The 20,577-nt window shown below is 43.3% G+C and overlaps 2 protein-coding genes across 4 annotated transcripts in view; one reads left to right on the forward strand and one right to left on the reverse strand.

Moving 5' to 3' along the window:
• Positions 1–469: 469 nt before the first annotated feature.
• Positions 470–13,648, reverse strand: LOC115205307 (cleavage stimulation factor subunit 2). 3 transcript variants are annotated; one of them, XM_029771126.1, is made up of 15 exons: positions 13,516–13,648; positions 12,064–12,142; positions 11,341–11,510; positions 10,083–10,219; positions 9,776–9,895; positions 9,437–9,559; positions 9,099–9,198; positions 8,284–8,343; positions 5,091–5,190; positions 2,447–2,571; positions 2,075–2,401; positions 1,744–1,868; positions 1,590–1,664; positions 1,128–1,279; positions 470–791 (listed from the first exon to the last, which is right to left on the reverse strand). In XM_029771126.1, the coding sequence occupies exons 1-14, from the start codon at positions 13,595–13,597 to the stop codon at positions 1,157–1,159; spliced, it is 1,746 nt and encodes a 581-aa protein (XP_029626986.1). In that variant the 5' UTR covers positions 13,598–13,648; the 3' UTR covers positions 470–791; positions 1,128–1,156. The 3 variants fall into 3 exon arrangements, with proteins under 3 accessions (XP_029626986.1, XP_029626985.1, XP_029626987.1); XM_029771125.1 differs by having other exon boundaries at positions 2,075–2,571; XM_029771127.1 differs by lacking the exon at positions 8,284–8,343 and having other exon boundaries at positions 2,075–2,571.
• Positions 13,649–17,376: 3,728 nt separating this feature from the next.
• LOC115205308 (BCL-6 corepressor-like protein 1) overlaps positions 17,377–20,577 on the forward strand; it is a 31,415-nt gene continuing 28,214 nt past the window's right edge. Inside the window, exons 1-2 of the mRNA XM_029771128.1 lie at positions 17,377–17,408; positions 19,373–19,444. The gene's annotated coding sequence lies outside the window, so the exon portion shown is untranslated. The remainder of the gene's footprint in view (positions 17,409–19,372; positions 19,445–20,577) is intronic.

The following is a 20,577-nucleotide window of genomic DNA, read 5'->3' on the forward strand; positions in this document are numbered from 1 at the left end:
CCAATGTACCGAAAATTGTTAATTTGCTTTTACAGAAATGGTAGCCTGGGCAAGATAACTGATACACCCACCTTAAGCGTTGTTTTGTGCTTTCAAGGGGTGTGGCCACAAAAAGGAAACAATACTCCTACATTAAAGCCCTATAGTATGATCAATCTCCATTTCCTTGTAAATGACAACATGACTGGAAGGAAAGGAAGGTGAGGCATTGCCAGTCAGCCAGGGAATGTGTTCTAGATCAGATAGGAATGATGTTATTATGAAGTGTACAAAAGATACTTCCCTTACAATTATGTAACAGGGAAAACTCCCTGTTCCCTCTGACCCCGCACAATTATTTCACATTCTTTTTTGTATTGTTTCTGTTTCTTTTATAAGCAAATAGATGACTTTGTAGTCTACAATGACACTTTAATCCTCTTCTGTATATACCAACATCTCATCTGAATAAAATACAGTAATGCAAAAATTTGTGAACAGTATCTTTTGAAATGTTTATTTAATTCAACAAATATCCAGACAGGCAACAGGTTCCAGCCACAAAATGAAAAGGGTTGGGCATCACGTAACATCCAGCAACACTTCTCTCAGTTGAACTGACTATGAAGTGTTCCCCTTTAAAAGAATAACAGACATTCTTCAAATCACTAACACTCACTTCAGACTTCCATTAAAAAAAAACATATAATACAAAAAAACAATCTACAAAATGTTTGAAGTGAGGTGACGTCTTCTGATCAATCCAACGTCGAGGTTACAGGGGGACAGGGGTGTTGGGGTCCTGTGACAGTCTTGAAAACACAACCATGGAGATCACGTGTAGATTAATTAGAGGGTGTTCCACAACTGAGCCACAATGCAAAACATGCTGACATCTCCACTGAGAAGACAGACCGCTTGATCAAGGAAAACGGAATCTCGCATCACTCGTCATGGAAAGGCGGAATTACCCCACTTGAGAAGCCAATGGTATATTCAGTGATGTAAAATTGTCCTGAATAGTTCAGATAGAAATGCAACGACTAGCGCTGCCACAATACCCTGTCTATCATATATGTTCTACACCATACAGTTCCATCTGAACGTTCTGCAACGTTACATCTTTGTGAACAAACCCCATGTGTTACCTTGAGCCTATGGGTGTGGGTGTGGGTATTCAGGGTGCCCCGGTGGTCTTCAGGATCTGCTCTTTGAGGACGAGGATGCTCTGCCTCTGTTCTGGGGGCAGCATGGCGATCTGTTCTGGGGTCAGCTGCAGCACCTGCATGATCAAGGCGGCCTGAAGAACATCATAGACAGACTGGTGAACCACACTGCTCTCAGATCAGATAATAACAGTAATGTGAGAACAAAAGACTGCAAAAAGCATGATGCAGATGGAAAGTCCAATCTTTAAAAATAGTTATCAGCTAAAACTAGTTTACAGTGAAAATGTTCAGATTTTTCCATGGAATAACTACAGAATGTAGTGCAGACCATGTCAATCTTGAAAGTCCAGTTTCTCTAGACCGCAGACAATCAGTCATTATCTTTTACCATCTATCCAGGCATGTTGATGTCATTGTGAACCAGTGACAAGCCACACCCACCTTCTCATGGTCCTGTGAGGTCACCTGGCTTTGCCCTGGGCTGAAGCTACCGCCGGACTGTGGCACACCAGGACCCTGAACAAACAGTTATTAGAGCAGTTTTCATTGATATAGCATCTAATGTAGTAAAGACTTAGCTGTAGGTAGGCTGTACCGGTCTTGCAGGTGGAGGGGCATTAGTATTCATGGAGTGAGGGGGGGGGCCCTGCATTCCTTGTGCAGTGGGAACCCTCTGGCCCGACACTGGTCCACGGGGGTCCACCGCTCGGGGGTCCCGACCTTGAGAAACAACAGCCATTCCTCACCAGGTTACTCATTCATTGCTGATCAGACCTAACTAGTCTAAGCACAGGCGCTTGTCCACCTGTTTTGTACATACAGTTCTAAATGATGGCAAAAATGCTTCTTATAAAATGTCTGCTAAGAGAGAGAGAGAGAAAAAAAAAAGTTGTTAATTGGACTAGTTAATACTGTGATTTGGTTACCTCTGTTCTCCATGGGGGGTCCCCTGGGCTCCATCATGGGGGGTCCCCGCTGTTCCATCATGGGGGGTCCCCGGGGCTCTCCCATCATACCTCTGGGTTCACCCATGGGGGGTCCCCGGGGCTCTCCCATCAAGCCTCTGGGTTCGCCCATGGGGGGTCCCCGGGGCTCTCCCATCATGCCCCTGGGTTCGCCCATGGGGGGTCCCCGGGGCTCTCCCATCATGCCCCTGGGTTCGCCCATGGGGGGTCCCCGGGGCTCTCCCATCATGCCCCTGGGTTCACCCATGGGGGGTCCCCTGGGCTCTCCCATCATGCCCCTGGGTTCACCCATGGGGGGTCCCCTGGGCTCTCCCATCATGCCCCTGGGTTCACCCATGGGGGGTCCCCTCATGTCATGGGGCGGCCTCATGTCCAGAGGAGGCCCGCCAGCCATCTGGTTCATGTGCATGGGGGGCCCCTGGTGTGGTGGGGGGGCCCCGATGAAGCCTCCTCCTCGACTGGACACAAAAAACATGGAATAAGAGTCATTCAGACATTGAGAGGTGCTATAAGAATGCAACAGATTAATTCAGATGACGATCTACACAACGGTGCTTCTGAGTCTATGGCTTTTCCCTAGGGCTGTTATGGTGACCATATTACCGCGTGGTACTCAGTGCTCTATTGTCTCTCTAATCACTGACTTCAAAACAAATTAAATTGAAAATCAAATCAAAACACGAGAGCCCTGGCATTCAGAGTAATAGGATGACCTGTTGCACAGCGAGAGCCAGCACCTCAGCTAGTTGATGCATGGAATAAAGTGTTCCTGTTGTGCAACATTTCTATAGGCTATGCTCTGCAATGGCGTGAGAAAACAGAGTTTTGATGACCTCTATTAAAAAGAGGATCCATCAGCTTTCTATAGGCTAGACCTACTACATACAGTACCAGTCAAAAGTTTCAATTGACTGATTTCCTTATATGAACTGTAAATCAGTAAAATCATTGAAATTGTTACATGTTGCGTTTAAATTTTTGTTCGGTATACAAAGTATTGACTCAGGGGAGTGAATACTTATAGTACCAGTCAAAAGTTTGGACACACCTACTCATTCAAGGATTTTTCTTTATTTTTATATTTTCTACATTGTAGAATAATAGTGAAGATATCAAAACTATGAAATAACACATATGGAATCATGTAGTAACAAAAAAAGTGTTAATTCAAAATATATTTTATACTTGAGATTCTTAAAAAATAGCCACCCTTTGCCTTAAAGACAGCTTTGCACACGCTTGACATTCGCTCAACCAACTTCATGATGTCACCTGGAATGCATTTCAATTAACAGGTGTGCCTTGTTAAAAGTTAATTTGTGGAATTTCTTTCCTTCTTAATGCATTTGAGCCAATCTGTTGTGACGGGGTAGGGGCGGTATACAGAAGACAGCCCAATTTGGTAAAATACCAAGTCCATATTATGGCAAGAACAGCTCAAATAAGCAAAGAGAAACGACAGTCCATCATTACTTTAAGACATGAAGGTCAGTCAATACGAAACATTTCAAGAACTTCGAATGTTTCCTTCAAGTGCAGTCGCAAAAACCAAGCGCTATGATGAAATTAGCTCTCGAGGCTTGCTTGGGTCAAGAAACACGAGCAATGGACATTAGGCTGCTTTCAAAACAACTAGGAAATCTCAGACTTCAGTGCGTTCAAGACAACTGGGGTCATCCAACTCGGAATTTCAACTTGGGAACTCGGCCCTCTTTCTATAGCTCCAACCTGAAGATCACAGACGTCAGGATTTGACCTCTTATTTTCCCCAGAGTTCCACATTTACAAATACATTTTAGTCATTTAGCAGACGCTCTTATCCAGAGTGACTTACAGTAGTGAATACAGTTCATTTCATGCATTTTTTTTTGTACTGTTCCCAGATGTCTTGAACGCACCAGTAGCCTATAGGCCCAAGATCCCAATTGAGAGCCCATAGCCTACAGAGCCTAGTGAAATGTGTGCTTATAAGCCAGTCATTGCACAAACGCATATGAAAACAGTTTTGACTAGCCACTAATATAATAAGTGGATCCCAGCTTTCTCATGCTGCTATATTTATTACATTCAGAATGACAAAACGGTGTAGCCTACCTGGCATATTGAAAAAGTAACTGCAGGTAACCTCTATTCGAGTGCAGGCTATAGACTTTTTTTTTAAGGTGATGGCCACTAAATCTAAAATAATTCCACACAATAGTTGGCTAATGTAAAGACCAGATTAAAATTGAGAATACTGCGTGGGAATATTATCAAGTGCTTGTCAGATTGTGAATGAGAGACTGATGCAGTGGGTTCAAAAGAAACAGTGCGAAGTGCTTTCCTTTCATGACACTTTTTTCAAAATCACCATTCGTCGCAACATGCAGCCTTATAATGTATAAGGAATCAAAACATATCACAACTAAAGTTACATAAGTAACTATACATTTAGCATGTAGGTGGACCTGTTTCTTTGTTAACCACAGAATAGCCGCATGTGCACACTATGTTCAATTTTATTGTTGTTACTATAAAATGCCACTGGAATTCTAAGCAAATCTTGCCTGCTAAATGAACTAGTGTAGCCTACAGCCATATGGCATAGCCAGGTAGGGACTAGCGTAAGGACGACTAGCGTAAGGACGACTAGCGTAAGGACGACTAGCGTAAGGACGACTAGCGTAAGGACGACTAGCGTAAGGACGACTAGCGTAAGGACGACTAGCGTAAGGACGACTAGCGTAAGGACGACTAGCGTAAGGACGACTAGCATAAGGACGACTAGCATAAGGACGACTAGCATAAGGACGACTAGCATAAGGACGACTAGCATAAGGACGACTAGCATAAGGACGACTAGCATAAGGACGACTAGCATAAGGACGACTAGCATAAGGACGACTAGCATAAGGACGACTAGCATAAGGACGACTAGCATAAGGACGACTAGCATAAGGACGACTCAGAATATGCCACAGCCCTACTCTTCCCTCACCTGGGTTCGATGACCTCTCCTGTGACAGAGAGCAGGGTTCCTCCTCTGGGGTCGTTGGGGCCATCGCCAAGCAGGCCTCTGGGAGGGATACCACCTTGTCCTGAGGGGGAAACACACATCAGTCAAACATAGACATGTACGAGGGACACCACACGACATCACTCACTAGACCGTAATGCTTCATTCTATGGTCATATCACATCCCTCCCATAGGTCACACTACAGACAGACACTACAGGTCACACTAACCACAGCAGCGACACCGCTCATGATCACACCACAGACAGGGAGAGGACCGAGGGACAGCGGAACAGGGTAGTACTCTACCAAAGAGGGAGGTCTCGCACAAAAGGAGCACGGCACATCTTTGAAAATGATCTGCATTCAAGTGGTTTGCCTACTTGTGTCTTGTACGTCTGGTCACGTCAACAGAAGATGCGTTAGTGACATAAGACAGACCACGGGGGTGTCCTCATGCAATTACAAAAACAGCAGGTCAACGTCTACAACACAGATACGTGCTAGAAGAAATGCATTAATCCTATTCCTCCAAATGGAATATATATTTGTTCATACAGACCTTCTTAGGAACATTGCTGTAGTTGCACAATCACTCAAATCATTAATCACCCTTGTACCTTGTGACTAATCAGTCATAATTTGCAGTTGCACCAAACTCATCTCCCTAACTATGACATGAGAGGTTTTAATAACAATGGGTATTGTTAGCCTGAAGCAAACCCATATTTCTGTAACATGACTATGGTTGTGGCGGGTAATTAACATAATATTTAGCATCTACACAACCTACAGATACAGATCTTTGGAACATCTACATTTTAAAAAGTCTAATAAATCCATGTAATTCCAGCGTACACCTTCACAATAAATCCATTATTTATTTTAGACAGGTCTAAAGAAACATGATATGAAGAAAATGTAGTCTATTTCAGAAGAACAGAATAGCATACTCAGTTGTCCTTATGTTAGGTCGTGATCTGGATATGCCATATGGCTGTGGACTACACTAGTTCATTTAGCAGACACGATTTGCTTAGAATTCCATGCCATTATTTTATAGTATGAAGAACACAATTGAACAAAGCTGAATAAAATAGAAAGGATATTTTCTCCAAAACGATTTGAGGGAGTGCGATGTGCTATTCTGTGTTGAGTGGTTAACAAAGAAATAGGTACTCATATGCTTAATTTAAAAAGTTATTAATGTAACTTTAGTTGCGATACAAACGTTTAGATTGTTTATACTTTGTAAGGCTGCATGATGCGACTCATGAGGATTTGGAAAAAGTCGCTTGATAGGCATGAGCTCCACTTTGTTTTTTTGGGGCAGGGTGTACAAACATCAGTCACTCATTCACAATCTGACAAGCACTTGCCTAGAATTTCACTGCGGCATCCCCTTTGTGGCCGTAATGCACCCTAAAAAAAACATGACTTTTGCCGCCAGTGGCCGTTGTGCCCTTCTCCCTGCGCTCCGAATCACCTCTCACTCACATCGCTCTCCTTCGCGTGATCGGGTCTCTCACAGGCTACAAATGACAGACATCCGGGACGCAACTGCGCGCGTCCTTATCCAATTCCGAGGTGCATATTGAAGATTTTGTAAGAACTGTCCACATTTACTTTGTCAGCCAACACCGGAAGGCCTAACGAACAGTAAAGGCACTAGCCTATGTCAATCTACTATCCCCATAATACAAAAAAAGTAGACCTATTCTATTCTGTGCAAGAAATAAATATTCCAAACATAGTCTGGGACAGTTGTGGGATGCGATAGATCTCAAATTGATACAACCACTAGCATCCCAAAACCTTTTTTTACGCAATGTGGGCGACGCAACAGATCAGAACGTTTAGCTTAAAATGTTGATTACTATTAGGCTATTTCTTCACATTATAAGCGCACATGGTAGTAGGCTATTAACGCGAATATTCCATTAGCAGGAAACACTTATCAAAAGTGACCGCAAATGCAATTATGCATGTAATGCTTGTACTATAAAAAGGTGAATTTTTAATGGTGAAAATTATCTTCCCCAAACGTTAAACTCACGCGCTGCTTATGTATGCCAGTTAATCCGCTTTACAAGGGGTGTAGAGCCTAAGGTGCTTAATTTTAAGACGTTTTTTGGCCACTTTTGTTGCGATACAAACCTTAACCAAACATAAAGGCCCATGGGTTAGGCTACATGAGGTGTGCAACTATGATTCGGAAGATTTTTTTATACATATTTTTAATCGAGAAAAAAAAGGCATTGTTTCTTATGATGGGCATCATTCACAGGTGATAATATATAATTCACATGTGATAGGCTAATATTGTCACCCATCAGACTAATCTTGATTTAATCTTGTCTTTACATATACAGTGTGAATTATTATAATTTTTTAAATATATTTTTTAGAATGGACATTGTGCACCTGTATCAAAACAGGGGCAGCGGGATTTTTTTTAATGTCATCTATGGACTTAAATGGTGAATGGAGGATGCTTTTCCTGTGGTTCATAAATCATGAAAATAAGCAATTTGCTTAATATTAGGAAGGTTAAAAAATAAATATAGTAGGCCTAGCCTATAGAAAGCTGATGGAATCCTCCTCTCTTTACTAGAGGCCATCACTCTGTTTTCTCACGCAATTGCATAGCCTATAGAAATGTTGTGCAACATGAACTCATGGGCTCTCATCAAGCGATTGATTCGATTTTCGATTACATTTGCATTGATGTCACAGTGATTAGAGGGACAATAGAGTGCTGAGAACCAGGCAGTTAGCAAGTTTGGTATGCTACTAATGTCCAGCAGCATCAGAGCTTGGAGATGCCTAATCACCAAATTCACATGGAATTTGACTGCCTTCGTGACAGCCGGTGTGGTGGTAATACGGTCACCGCAACAGCCCTATGCATGACCAGTCAGATTAATAAAACATTTATAAATGACCTAAATGCATTTATTCTGACAGGATGCCTACTCAACTACTGCTCTTGTGAGATGTTCCTCAAGTTCGACGTGCAACTTCTGCCCTCAAAAGTTCCTTGTGTTTTACATAGCAAATATAAGACATAAGAGCGCTCCAGCCCCGGTCGTCAGGCTGTAGCCAGATCATAACAGCCCTGTTGGCCTGGCTGGAGTCTCGGGAGGCAGGCCGGAGCCTAGGGTTAGGGTGATACCTTGAGGTCGCTCGATAGCAGCCTGCCCAGATGATCCTACGGGAGAGTGCTGGAGGTTTCCTGAGCCAGCATTAAGTGAAAAGAACAGGAGACACACAACTCAGAGAGCAAAGCAGCAACACATAGGAGCACACCATCACATGTCACACTGACAGAGAGAAGACCAGACTTCATAGCAACAGTTCAGAGCATACAGAAAGCAGCGCTAAATTGTAACTGATATGGATGGCTGAAGTGGATGAGGTGCATTTAGTGGTGAAAATGTTAAACAAATATATTGCAGAAAGAAATATACCTCAGTGCCCCCCCCCCCCAAAGTCTTATTGATATCTACATAGTTGGACAATCATATCTGATCCATTACGTTATATTTCTAATGGCAATTCTATGAGCATTTCTGACACCTGAGTTAACCCCAGGTCTGAAGCTCTTCAACCACTAGTTCCCACTGCCACCTAGTGTCAACAAAGAGCAATGGAGAAAAGGAAGACATGAAAATAAAATCAGAGGGCAAAATGTGTTTCAAAGCAAAGACTTAATTGGAAAATATTTCAATTGAAGCACTGGGACGCTGACCAGGAATGGATGGGTGGGTGGATGGCGATGCCAATTTTTATTTATTTTTTAAATAGCTTAATTGTAGACACAGGTATGTTAGATTACCTTGTCCCCTATCAATAAGAACGGGACCTCCCTGAGAAATTCTCATAGGTGGCTGTATCCCACCTGGGGTGAAATGGCAAAGGGAAGCACAACAGGGGTGCTCCTTTGACTTCCAGATACAGAGAGGCTGTGTGTGTGGTGTGTCTCCTTACCTGGTGGTCCCACAGGTCCCTGTCCTGGCATGGGCCCAGGTCCCCCACCCATGGGAGGGGGCTGCATCATCTGAGGAGCTCCGTTCATGTGCATGCCCGGCTGACCAGCACACACAACCAGACATTAGCACAGGGAACAGCAGACATGCATCATGTAACAATTATAAAAATAAAAAAAATTAAATGTGGATCCTAGATTTAGCTTTAGAGATTGTGTAGGTTGATCTAATAGATGTAGAAAACAGCCAGACTACTTAAGTTGATCTAAATTCTAATTAAATGACACAATTTTGCTAGCTATATGACAATGTGTGAAGGTGTCTGCAAAGTGGATTCACCATGGGCTGTGACTGGGAGACTGGAGCATTGGCCGGGGGAATAGGCTGGTTGGCCACTGGCACTGGTCCAGCTTGACTGTTGGGAACTAATGGCTGCACCGGGGTTTGACGGTGAAGCATTTTCTGCAGCGGAGGTCAAACAAACAAAGGAACATCCAGGTTACACGTTGACACCTCTCTCGACGAGAACATGTGCGACCAATATCAGCTCTGAAAGACTTCATGCTCAAAGAGAAAAGCATCTGACCAGTTATGCTCTAAAGTCAGTAAGACATCCACAACACTGGTGCTTCCATCTAACCCCAAGTTGAACAATACTTCAGAATAACCAAGTCTCACCAGGGCAATCTCAGGGTCTACGATCCTCATGACAACCTGGGCCTGCAGCAAAGCAAAGGCCAGCTGGGGGTTCTGCAACAGCATGTTCCTGGCCTCCTGGGGACTGTTTTGCACACACAGCTGGAGGGGGTAATTACACCACAATGTGAGTCCAATGTATTCCAATTAATTTGTCTTTGGATTATCCACAAATGACCGTCTGAGCATTGACTGTCCTGCTATAATGTGATTATATACAATCTCAATATAAGGATACTGGGAAAACAGCAGCAGTCACTGTGCATAGAGTCAGAGAGAGCAGACTCACCTTCATCTGTTTCATGAGCTCAAACATCTGCTCTGGGGGCAAACTGGCCACAGCTCTGCTAATAGACTCCGGAGCCTCGTCTGGCATGATGTTGTCCCCGTAGGGAGACTCAATAATGGGGGCTCCTGTCCCCAAACCTGGGGGATGACAACAGAAGATATGTCCTAAGAGTTATACTGAAAGCTAACATCTCTACCAATTATTGAGAAGCAGCAAAACATGGCCCATCCGCTCTTCAGTGTGCTGCAGTGTGGTTAATAGCGCGCTGCAGTGCGGTTAATAGTATGCTGCAGTGTGGTTAATAGCGCGCTGCAGTGTGGTTAATAGCGCGCTGCAGTGTGGTTAATAGCGCGCTGCAGTGTGGTTAATAGCGCGCTGCAGTGTGGTTAATAGCGTGCTGCAGTGTGGTTAATAGCGCGCTGCAGTGTGGTTAATAGCGCGCTGCAGTGTGGTTAATAGCGTGCTGCAGCGTGGTTAATAGCGCGCTGCAGTGTGGTTAATAGCGCGCTGCAGTGTGGTTAATAGTGTGCTGCAGTGTGGTTAATAGCGCGCTGCAGTGTGGTTAATAGGGTGCTGCAGTGTGGTTAATAGTGTGCTGCAGTGTGGTTAATAGCGTGCTGCAGTGTGGTTAATAGCGCGCTGCAGTGTGGTTAATAGCGTGCTGCAGTGTGGTTAATAGCGTGCTGCAGCGTGGTTAATAGCGTGCTGCAGTGTGGTTAATAGTGTGCTGCAGTGTGGTTAATAGTGTGCTGCAGTGTGGTTAATAGCGCGCTGCATTGTGGTTAATAGCGCGCTGCAGCGTGGTTAATAGTGTGCTGCAGCGTGGTTAATAGCGCGCTGCAGTGTGGTTAATAGCGCGCTGCAGTGTGGTTAATAGTGTGCTGCAGTGTGGTTAATAGCGCGCTGCAGTGTGGTTAATAGTGTGCTGCAGTGTGGTTAATAGTGTGCTGCAGTGTGGTTAATAGTGTGCTGCAGTGTGGTTAATAGCGCGCTGCAGTGTGGTTAATAGTGTGCTGCAGTGTGGTTAATAGCGCGCTGCAGTGTGGTTATTAGTGTGCTGCAGTGTGGTTAATAGTGTGCTGCAGTGTGGTTAATAGCGCGCTGCAGTGTGGTTAATAGTGTGCTGCAGTGTGGTTAATAGCGCGCTGCAGTGTGGTTAATAGCGCGCTGCAGTGTGGTTATTAACCATACTGCGAGCTGCAGTGTGGTTAATAGTGTGCTGCAGTGTGGTTAATAGTGCGCTGCAGTGGATACTTACTCTTGAGCTCCTCTTTGTTTTTCTCACTAGCAGCATTGTCGACACGGAGAGCTCGGCCGCTGAACTCTCTTCCGTTCAGGTTCCGCATGGCACTGAGGGCCGTCTCCTGGTCCTGATACTCACAGAAGCCATATCCCTTCGGCTTGCCTGTCTCCCTATCATACACCAACCTAGAAGAGAGCCTAGGCTTACAAACCATTTTCACAGGTATCATAAAAGCTAGCCCCTTCCCTCCGGGGGAGACCTGGGCTCATGTCGCTGAAGGCTAGGTCCTGTATCCTCAAAAACATTTACCGGCTCTTTGGTTTACCTACTTCCGATAAACTTTTCCTGTCACAGAAGGCAAATTACCATCCGGAATACCTTACCAGTTGGTACAGGTTATAAAATGTGTGAAAATAAGCATTTATATCCAACATTTCCAGAGTTTACAAAAATCTGAGATAGCGCATTAATCTCGCCTAGCAACTACTACGGAGAACCAGGACTTGTGAGCGCCCGCTTCGTAAAATGCTGATCTGAACTTTTATTTTACGGTAGTTCACACATCATATAACTCATACCGACTGGTAAGGCCTTCCAGATTATTGATTCTCCTTCGGTGATGGGAAGCTTCTCAGAAATAGGCCAACCAGAAGGCTGGTAAATATATTTTGGGGGCTAAATCAGGTGTTTAGTGGGGTAAAAAGGAGACAAAGTGACAATTTAAAACTGCTCACTTACCTAAAGCTGACAACGAGACCGACTTCTGAAAAAATGTCTTTCAGTTGCTCCTCTGTGGCCTCATATGGAATGTTTCCCACTGGGAAATTGAGTAAGAGTTCCAGTCAGCAATTTGACTGAGTTGTGGAGAAACTTATAGAATACAAGAATCCTTGGTACCTAGATAACAATAAATGTTAACCGAAAAAAATTGCGTACACAGCTTGGATCGCAGGACTTTGGCTAGTTAACGATTTTGGAAGCGCCAGACCTGTTAGTTCCCATTACTGTTGTCTGTGAAACCTGGTGCAGACAGCACTGCTAGCTATGTGATATAATTATGACCAAGACTATTATGACACTATTAGCAAGATATATAACTAGCTAGCTAAGTGTAAACCTGTGTTAGCAAACTAACTATACTGAACAAAAATAAACAAAAAGTGTTGGTCCCATGTTTAATGAGCTGAAATAATATCTCAGAAATGTTCCATATGCACAAAAAGCTTATTTCACTCAAATTTGTTTACTTCCCTGTTAGTGAGCATTTCTCATTTGCAAACACACCCAACAGGTGTGTCATATCAAGAAGATGATTAAACAGCATGGTCATTACACAGGTGCACATTATGCAGGATTCAATGAAAGGCCACTAAAATGTGCAGTTTTGTCACAACGCCAGAGATGTCTCAAGTTGAGGGTGCGTGCAATTGGCATGCTGACTGCAGAGCTGTTGCCACAGAATTGAATGTTAATTTCTCTACCATAAGCCATCTCCAATGTCATTTTAGAGAATTTGGCAGTATATCCAACCGGACTAAAAACCACAGACCACGTGTGACCATGCCAGCCCAGGACCTCCACATCCAGCTTCTTCACCCGTGGGATCGTTTGAGACCAGCCACCAGGACAGCTGATGAAACTGAGGAGTATTTCTGTCTGTAAAGCCCTTGTGGGAAAAAAAACTCATTCTGATTGGCTGGGACTGGCTGGACCTATGCCCTCCCAGGCCCACCCATGGCTATGCCCTCCCAGGCCCAGCCATGGCTATGCCCTCCCCTGCCCAGTCATGTGCAATCCTGAGATTAGGGGCCTAATAAATTAATTTCAATTGACTGATTACCTTACATGTATAGTTAGCCACAGTTTCGTGTGAACTAGATCATGGGTTTAGAGGAATCGCCATATAATGTCAACGTCTCCCGTCAACCCTGATTCTGGCTAAGGTTTCGTGATACTGACAGAGATTAATAGTTTAGCTAACGTGAGGCATACTATAAAAATAATGTTGATACAGATCTTGGAAACATTTTAGTGAAATCGCGTTGGCTAAAGGAAGCTAGCTAACGCTACTGTAGCGCGTTTTGCAAACTAGCCAGCTCGCTAGACTAGCGGTCACAAGTACTAACTTATTCTCCGACATATATATGTATACTTTTGAAACAACTAGTATTACTCTATAAATAAACGTACCAAAGACAGAGCGCAATGAACGGTCAACAGCGGGATCTCTGCCAGCGGCAGCAACAACAGCAGCAGCTGCTAAAGTCGCCATTTTCGGGAATGATAACGGTGTAACAAACGGAAATTCTACACTTTAAAGTGTAACACCATCCGGTTTATGAGTGGGCCTCGTTTGAATACCTATTTTCAAACGCATCCTTCATTTCTCCTTGCAGTGAGGAATCATTGATATAATGAATGAAAGGAGCTAAAGGTTTCCAATGTTGTCCAGATAAAATAAACGATTTCAATAAAAGTACTGTATAAACGCAAATATCTTACTATGACATTTGCATACATGACTTCACATTTGGCGGGAAAAACACAGCAGTCTATTTGTCCACTAGGGGGCGTCGTTTGTTGCATGCGCACGAAAGCTTTAGTTCAGAGACTGGTGTCGAATATTATTTTATTAACTGCTTCATACAAGTGTTTATGTAGCTAGCTAAACAAGTCAAGTGTGCGAACACAGAATGTATACATGTTATTATTTGGTAAGTAGCTAAAGTTCAAACGAATGATATGTGTAGGCATATGTTATTTTAGCTTAGTCCTGACTAGCTAACTTGTTACAGTCCAATCACAGATGAAAGTTATTCTAATCTTTGGGGGTAACGTTACCTAACTAACTTCCTAGTAGAGACAAGGAGCTTGAAGTGATAACTTAAGTTCAACACTTGTGTCAACTATTCTACACCTAGCAATGTGTATCTATCCCAATTTTGCAAACAAGCTAGCTAGATTCGTTTACTTTTTGAATTATTAGATGGTTCCTCCACGTGAACTGGCTAGTGCAGTGCCAGACTACCACTAGCTGTCAGAATCACACTAACAGTAGCGTTACTGTATCAGACAGTGGCAAATATCTTATTAGCAGTTAGCAAGCTAGTTTCAGTCATTGTTTCATTTTGTAAAGGGGCAAACATGTTAACTTGGGTTGAGCTTAGTTTATGAATGGCTGGCTTTTTAAAAATGATGTCCTCATAGTTTGTTTATTCCCAAAATTATTTTAGAAATGACTGGCAATGGAGAATTGGTCACTACCTGCAGGATTTATCACATTTAAACGATTTAATGTGAAGTCAGTGTTTAGTCATGTGCTATACTAATTACGGAATAACATTTTAGGGCGGAGAGGAGAAAGTCTTTGCGAAAGTTAGAATGTGCATTGTGGCAGCAAAATTGGGAAGTATATCATCCTGCATCAGCTAGAAGTGGGTTCTGAAATCTGTATTACAAGACAGGCCTGAGAAAGTGCTGTATCCTTCTTACCTCACCTCTTGGAAAGCCCTTGGACCCAGTAAAGAACAGATTTAACAGTAGGGGGTGCTAACTAACAAGATCAAATCAAATTGTATTTGTCACATGCACTGAATAAAACAGGTGTAGACCTTACAGTGAAATCCTTATTTACAAGCCCTTATCCAACAATGCAGTTTTAAGAAAATACCTAAAAAAAGGGTAAGGGATAAGAATAAGAAGTAATTAAAGAGCAGCAGTAAATAACAACAAAGGTTGTTGTCCTTGCACCACACGGTCAGGTCTCTGACTGCCTCCCTATAGGCTCTCCCATCGTTGTCAGTGATCATATTTAAAAAACTATGGCACTTATATACCAAGTCCTAGACTGTTTTCTAATGAGAATCATGAACGTCGAGTTGATAAACGAGATCCTTCCCAGTGGTTTCAGTCTGCCTTCTTGAAGGGTTGCCTGGCGACCACATCTCCAACTCTCATCTCCAGGTGTAGCTTGTCTCAGCAAACGTAATGATGGTGTTGGAGTTGTGCCTGGCCTTGCAGTCATGAGTGAACAGGGAGCACAGATTAAACTGAGCACGCACCCCTGAGGGGCCCCCATGTTGAGTATCAGTGTGGCGGATGTGTTGTTATCTACCCTTACCACCTGGGGGCAGCCCGTCAGGAAGTCCAGGATCCAGTTGCAGAGGGAGGTGTTTAGTCCCAGGGTCCTTAGTGATGAGCTTTGAGGGCACTATGGTGTTGAACGCTGAGCTGTAGTCAATGAATAGCATTCTCACATAGGTGTTCCTTTTGTTCAGGTGTGAAAGGGCAGTGTGGAGTGCAATAGAGATTGCATCATCTGTGGATCTGTTGGTGCGGTATGCAAATTGAGTGGGTCTAGGGTTTCTGGGATAATGGTGTTGATGTGAGCCATGGCCAGCCTTTCTAAGCATTTCATGGCTACAGACGTGATTGCTACGGGTCGGTAGTCATTTAGGCAGGTTACCTTAGTGCTCTTGGGCACAGGGACTATGGTGATCTGTTTGAAACATGTTGGTATTACAGACTCGGACATGGAGAGGTTGAAAATGTCAGTGAAGACACTTGCCAGTTGGTCAGCGCATGCTCGGAGTACATGTCCTGGCAATCTGTCTGGCCCTGCGGCCTTGTGAATGTTGACCTGTTTGAAAGTCTTACTCACATCGGCTGCGGAGAGCGTGATCACACAGACGCGTGATCGCACAGGTGATGCTCTCGTGCATGCTTCAGTGTTACTTGCCTCGAAGCGAGCATAGAAGTTATTTAGCTCATCCGGTAGGCTTGTGTCACTGGGCAACTCTCGGCTGTGCTTCCCTTTGTATTCTGTAATAGTTTGCAAGCCCTTCCACATCCGACGAGCGTCAGAGCCGGTGTAGTACGATTCGATCTTAGTCTGTATTGACACTTTGCCTGTTTGATGGTTCGTTGGAGGGAAAAGCGAGATTTCTTGTAAGCTTCCGGGTTAGAGTCCTGCTCCTTTAAAGTGGCAGCTCTAGCCTTTAGCTCAGTGCGGATGTTGCCTGTAATCCATGGCTTCTGGTTGGGATATGTACGTACAGTCACTGTGGGGACGATGTCCTCGATGCACTTATTGATAAAGCCAGTGACTGATGTGGTGTACTCCTCAATGCCATCGGAAGAATCCCGGAACATATTCCAGTCTGTGCTAGCAAAACAGTCTTGTAGTTTAGCATCTGCTTTTCTGACCACTTTTTTATAGACCGAGTCACTGGTGTTTCCTACTTAAATTTGAGCTTGTAAGCATGAATCAGGAGGATAGATTTATGGTCAGATTTGCCAAATGGAGGGCGAGGGAGAGCTTTGTACACGTCTGTGTGGAGTAAAGGTGATCTAGAATTGTTTTTCCTCTGGTTGCACGTTTAACATGCTGCTAGAAATGAGGTAAAACTGATTTTAGTTTCCCTGCATTAAAGTCCCCGGCCACTAGGAGTGCCGCCTGTGGATGAGCGTTTTCCTGTTTGCTTATGGTGGTATACAGCTCATTGAGTGCTGTTTTAGTGCCAGCATCAGTCTGCGGTGGTATGTAGACAGCTACGAAAAATACAGATGAAAACTCTCTAGGTAGATAGTGTGGTCTACAGCTTATCATGAGATACTCTACCTCAGACGAGCAAAACCTTGAGACTTCCTTAGATATCGTAGATATTGTGCACCAGCTGTTGTTTACATATATGCATAGGCCCCCACCCCATGTCCTACCAGAGGCTGCTGTTCTATCTTGCCGATAGAGTGTATAACCCGTCAGCTGTATGTTCTTAATGTTTGTTATTCAGCCGCAACTCGGTGAAACATAAGATATTACAGTTTTTAATGTCCCGTTGGTAGTATATCAGTGCTTTTAGTTCATCCCATTTATTTTCCAGCGATTGTACGTTAGCTAGCAGGACAGAAGGCAAAGGCAGATTAGCCACTCGTCGCCTGATCCTCACATGGCACCCTGATCTTTTTCCGCAAAATCTCTGTTTCCTTCTCCAGTGAATGACGGGGATCTGGGCTTGGTCGGGTGTCTGTAGTATATCTCTCCCGTCTGACTCATTGAAGAATAACTCTTTGTCTAATCTGAGGTGAGTAATCGCAGTTCTGATATCCAGAAGCTCTTTTCAGTCATAAGCGACAGTAGCAGCAACATTATGTACAAAACAAGTTACAAACAACGCCAAAAAATATACCAAAAAGAGCATGGTTGGTTAACCTGTTTGGGGTAGGGGGCAGTATTGAGAATTTTGGAAAAAATATGTTCCCATTTTTAACGGCCTCCTACACCAACTCAGAAGCTAGAATATGCATATTATTGTTCAGGTTTGGATAGAAAACACTCTGAATTTTCTAAAACTGTTTGAATGGTGTCTGTGAGTATAACAGAACTCCTATGGCAGGCAAAAACCTGACAAGGCTTCAAGCAGGAAGTACCCTGTCTGACAAGGAGTCGTGCGTCTTACCTCTTTTTATTGAAAAGTAAGGATCTTAGCTGTAACGTGACAATTCCCAGGGCTCCAATAGGCTCTCAGAGCCCGCGAAATAACTGAAGGTTTACGAGGGAACCTCAGGTTGAAATATATTATCGCCTTTTGTAAGTGGATGCTCGGAGGACCTTTCAATGATGCGCGTGCATGAGTCGCTTCTGAGGAGAAATTTTATTCGGCTGTTTAGGCTCAATGCATACTCCCGGTCGGAATATTAACACTTCTCTATGACATAAATGGCATAAAAATTGGTTTTAAACAGCGGTTGACATGCTTCGAAGTACGGTAATGGAATATTTAGACATTTTTGACACGCCAATGCGCCATGCGCGACACCGCGAAAAAGCATTCTAGAACTCACGAACAAAACGTCGCTGTTGGAACATAACGATGGATTATTTGGGACCAAACCAACATTTGTTATTGAAGTAGAAGTCCTGGCAGTGTATTCTGATGAAGAACAAGCAAGGTAAGAACATCTTTCTTATAGGAAATGTGATTTTGGTGGATGCTGACCTGGGTGGGTATCTAAATAGCTAGCCCTGTAATGCCGGGCTATGTACTTAGATTATTGCAAAATGTGCTTCATCCGAAAAGCTATTTTAAAATCGGACATATCGAGTGCATAGAGGGGTAATGTATCTATAATTCTTAAAATAATTGTTATGCTTTTTGTGAACGTTTATCGTGAGTAATTTAGCAAACTGTTAGTAAATTCACCGGAAGTTTGCGGTGGTTATGCTTTTTCTGAACGTCACATGCTAATGTAAAAAGCTGGTTTTTGATATAAATATGAACTTGATTGAACAGACATGCATGTATTGTATAACACAATGTCCTAGGTGTGTCATCTGATGAAGATTATAAAAGGTTAGTGCTGCATTTAGCTGTGGTTTGGGTTTATGTGACATGATATGCTAGCTTGAAAAATGGCTGTGTGATTATTTCTGGCTGGGTACTCTGCTGACATAATCTAATGTTTTGCTTTTGTTGTAAAGCCTTTTTGAAATCGGACAGTGGGGTTAGATTAACGAGATTCTTGTCTTTAAATAGCTGTGAAATAGTCATATGTTTGAGAAATTGAAGTTATAGCATTTCTAACGATTCAAAAATCGCGCCACTGGATTTCAGTGGCTGTTACGTAGGTGGGACGAGTTCGTCCCACATGTACTAGAGAGGTTAAGAGCCGATAAGACGGCAGCCACCCCCTCCGGCGCCATCATTTGAAGATGAAAAACATGATGAAACAATATGAAAAACAAACATTGCTTGATCATGACATTGGTTGTTTATTTTAGTCCACAAGGATTCAATTATTGTAACTACTGGTACTTTCTATCTATTGGAAAAACAGTTATACAACCACAATCTTAATACATTACTTGGGGTATAATTTTATTGTTGCTAAAACTTTGTAATAGGGTATTCTCCCTCTAGATATTAAATACATTTTCAAACATATTTGAGATGACAATAATTGTGTGTCAATAATTGACAACTTTAATTGCTAGTAATGTGGTGGTATCTTGCGAAATAATTGACAACAGCGTTTCTGTTCAGTGCAGGTCACCTGGACTGCAGCAATGCAACAAAACACCTGGAGTGAAGAAACATTGGTCACACTGGACAGAAGAGATGTAAGTAGGCTATCAGTTTGTTTTAAAATATCACAAGGTCAAAGCTTGACCTCATGATATTTACAGTATTATTACATATGACAGATTTCGTGTTACATTCTGAAATATGTCACCTGCCTGGACATCTTAGGTGTCATTTATCAGATAAATTGCTATGATTAACGATCTCATCATGAATCAAGAGTTTAATACAATGCAGTTTACAATAGGTAGCTTGTTTGTTATTGAGATACACTACATGGCCAAAAGTATATGGACACCTCTTCAAATGAGTGGATTTGGCTATTTTAGCCTCACCCATTGTTGACAGGTGTATAAAATATAGCACACAGCCATGCGATCTCCATAGACAAACACTGGCAGTAGAATTGCCTTACTGAAGAGCTCAGTTACTTTCAACGTGGCACCATCATAGGATGCCACCTTTCCAACAAGTCATTTTGTCAAATTTTTGCCCTGCTAGAGCTGCCCCGATCAACTGTAAATGCTGTTATTGTGAAGTGGAAACGTCTAGGAGCAACAACGTCTCAGCCGCGAAGTGGTAGGCCACACAAGCTCACAGAACGGGACCACCGAGTACTGAAGCACATAGGGCATAAAAATCATCTGTCCTCGGTTGCAACACTCACTACGAGATCCAAACTGCCTCTGTAAGCAACGTTAACACAATAACTGTTTGTCGGGAGCTTCATCAAATGAGTTTCCATGGCCGAGCAGATGCCAAGCGTCGGCTGGAGGGGTGTAAAGCTCGCCACCATTGGACTCTGGAGCAGTGGAAACGCATTCTCTGGAGTGATGGATCACACTTCACCATCTGGACGAATCTGGATTTGGCAGATGCCAGAGAACACTACCTGCCCCAATGCATAGTGCCAACTGTAAAGTTTGGTGGAGGAGGAATAATGGACTGTGGCTGTTTTTCATGGTTCGAGCTAGGCCCCTTAGTTCCAGTGAAGGGAAATCTTAACTCTACAGTATACAATGACATTCTAGACGATTCTGTGCTTCCAACTCTTTGTGGAAACAGTTTGGGCAAGGGCCTTTCCTGTTTAAACATGACAATGTTGAAACAAAGTGAGGTCCATACAGAAATGGTTTGTCAAGATTGGTGTGGAAGAACTTGACTGGTCTGC

This window comes from Salmo trutta, chromosome 13 (genome assembly GCF_901001165.1).
Source record: "Salmo trutta chromosome 13, fSalTru1.1, whole genome shotgun sequence".
Lineage (NCBI taxonomy): Eukaryota > Metazoa > Chordata > Actinopteri > Salmoniformes > Salmonidae > Salmo > Salmo trutta.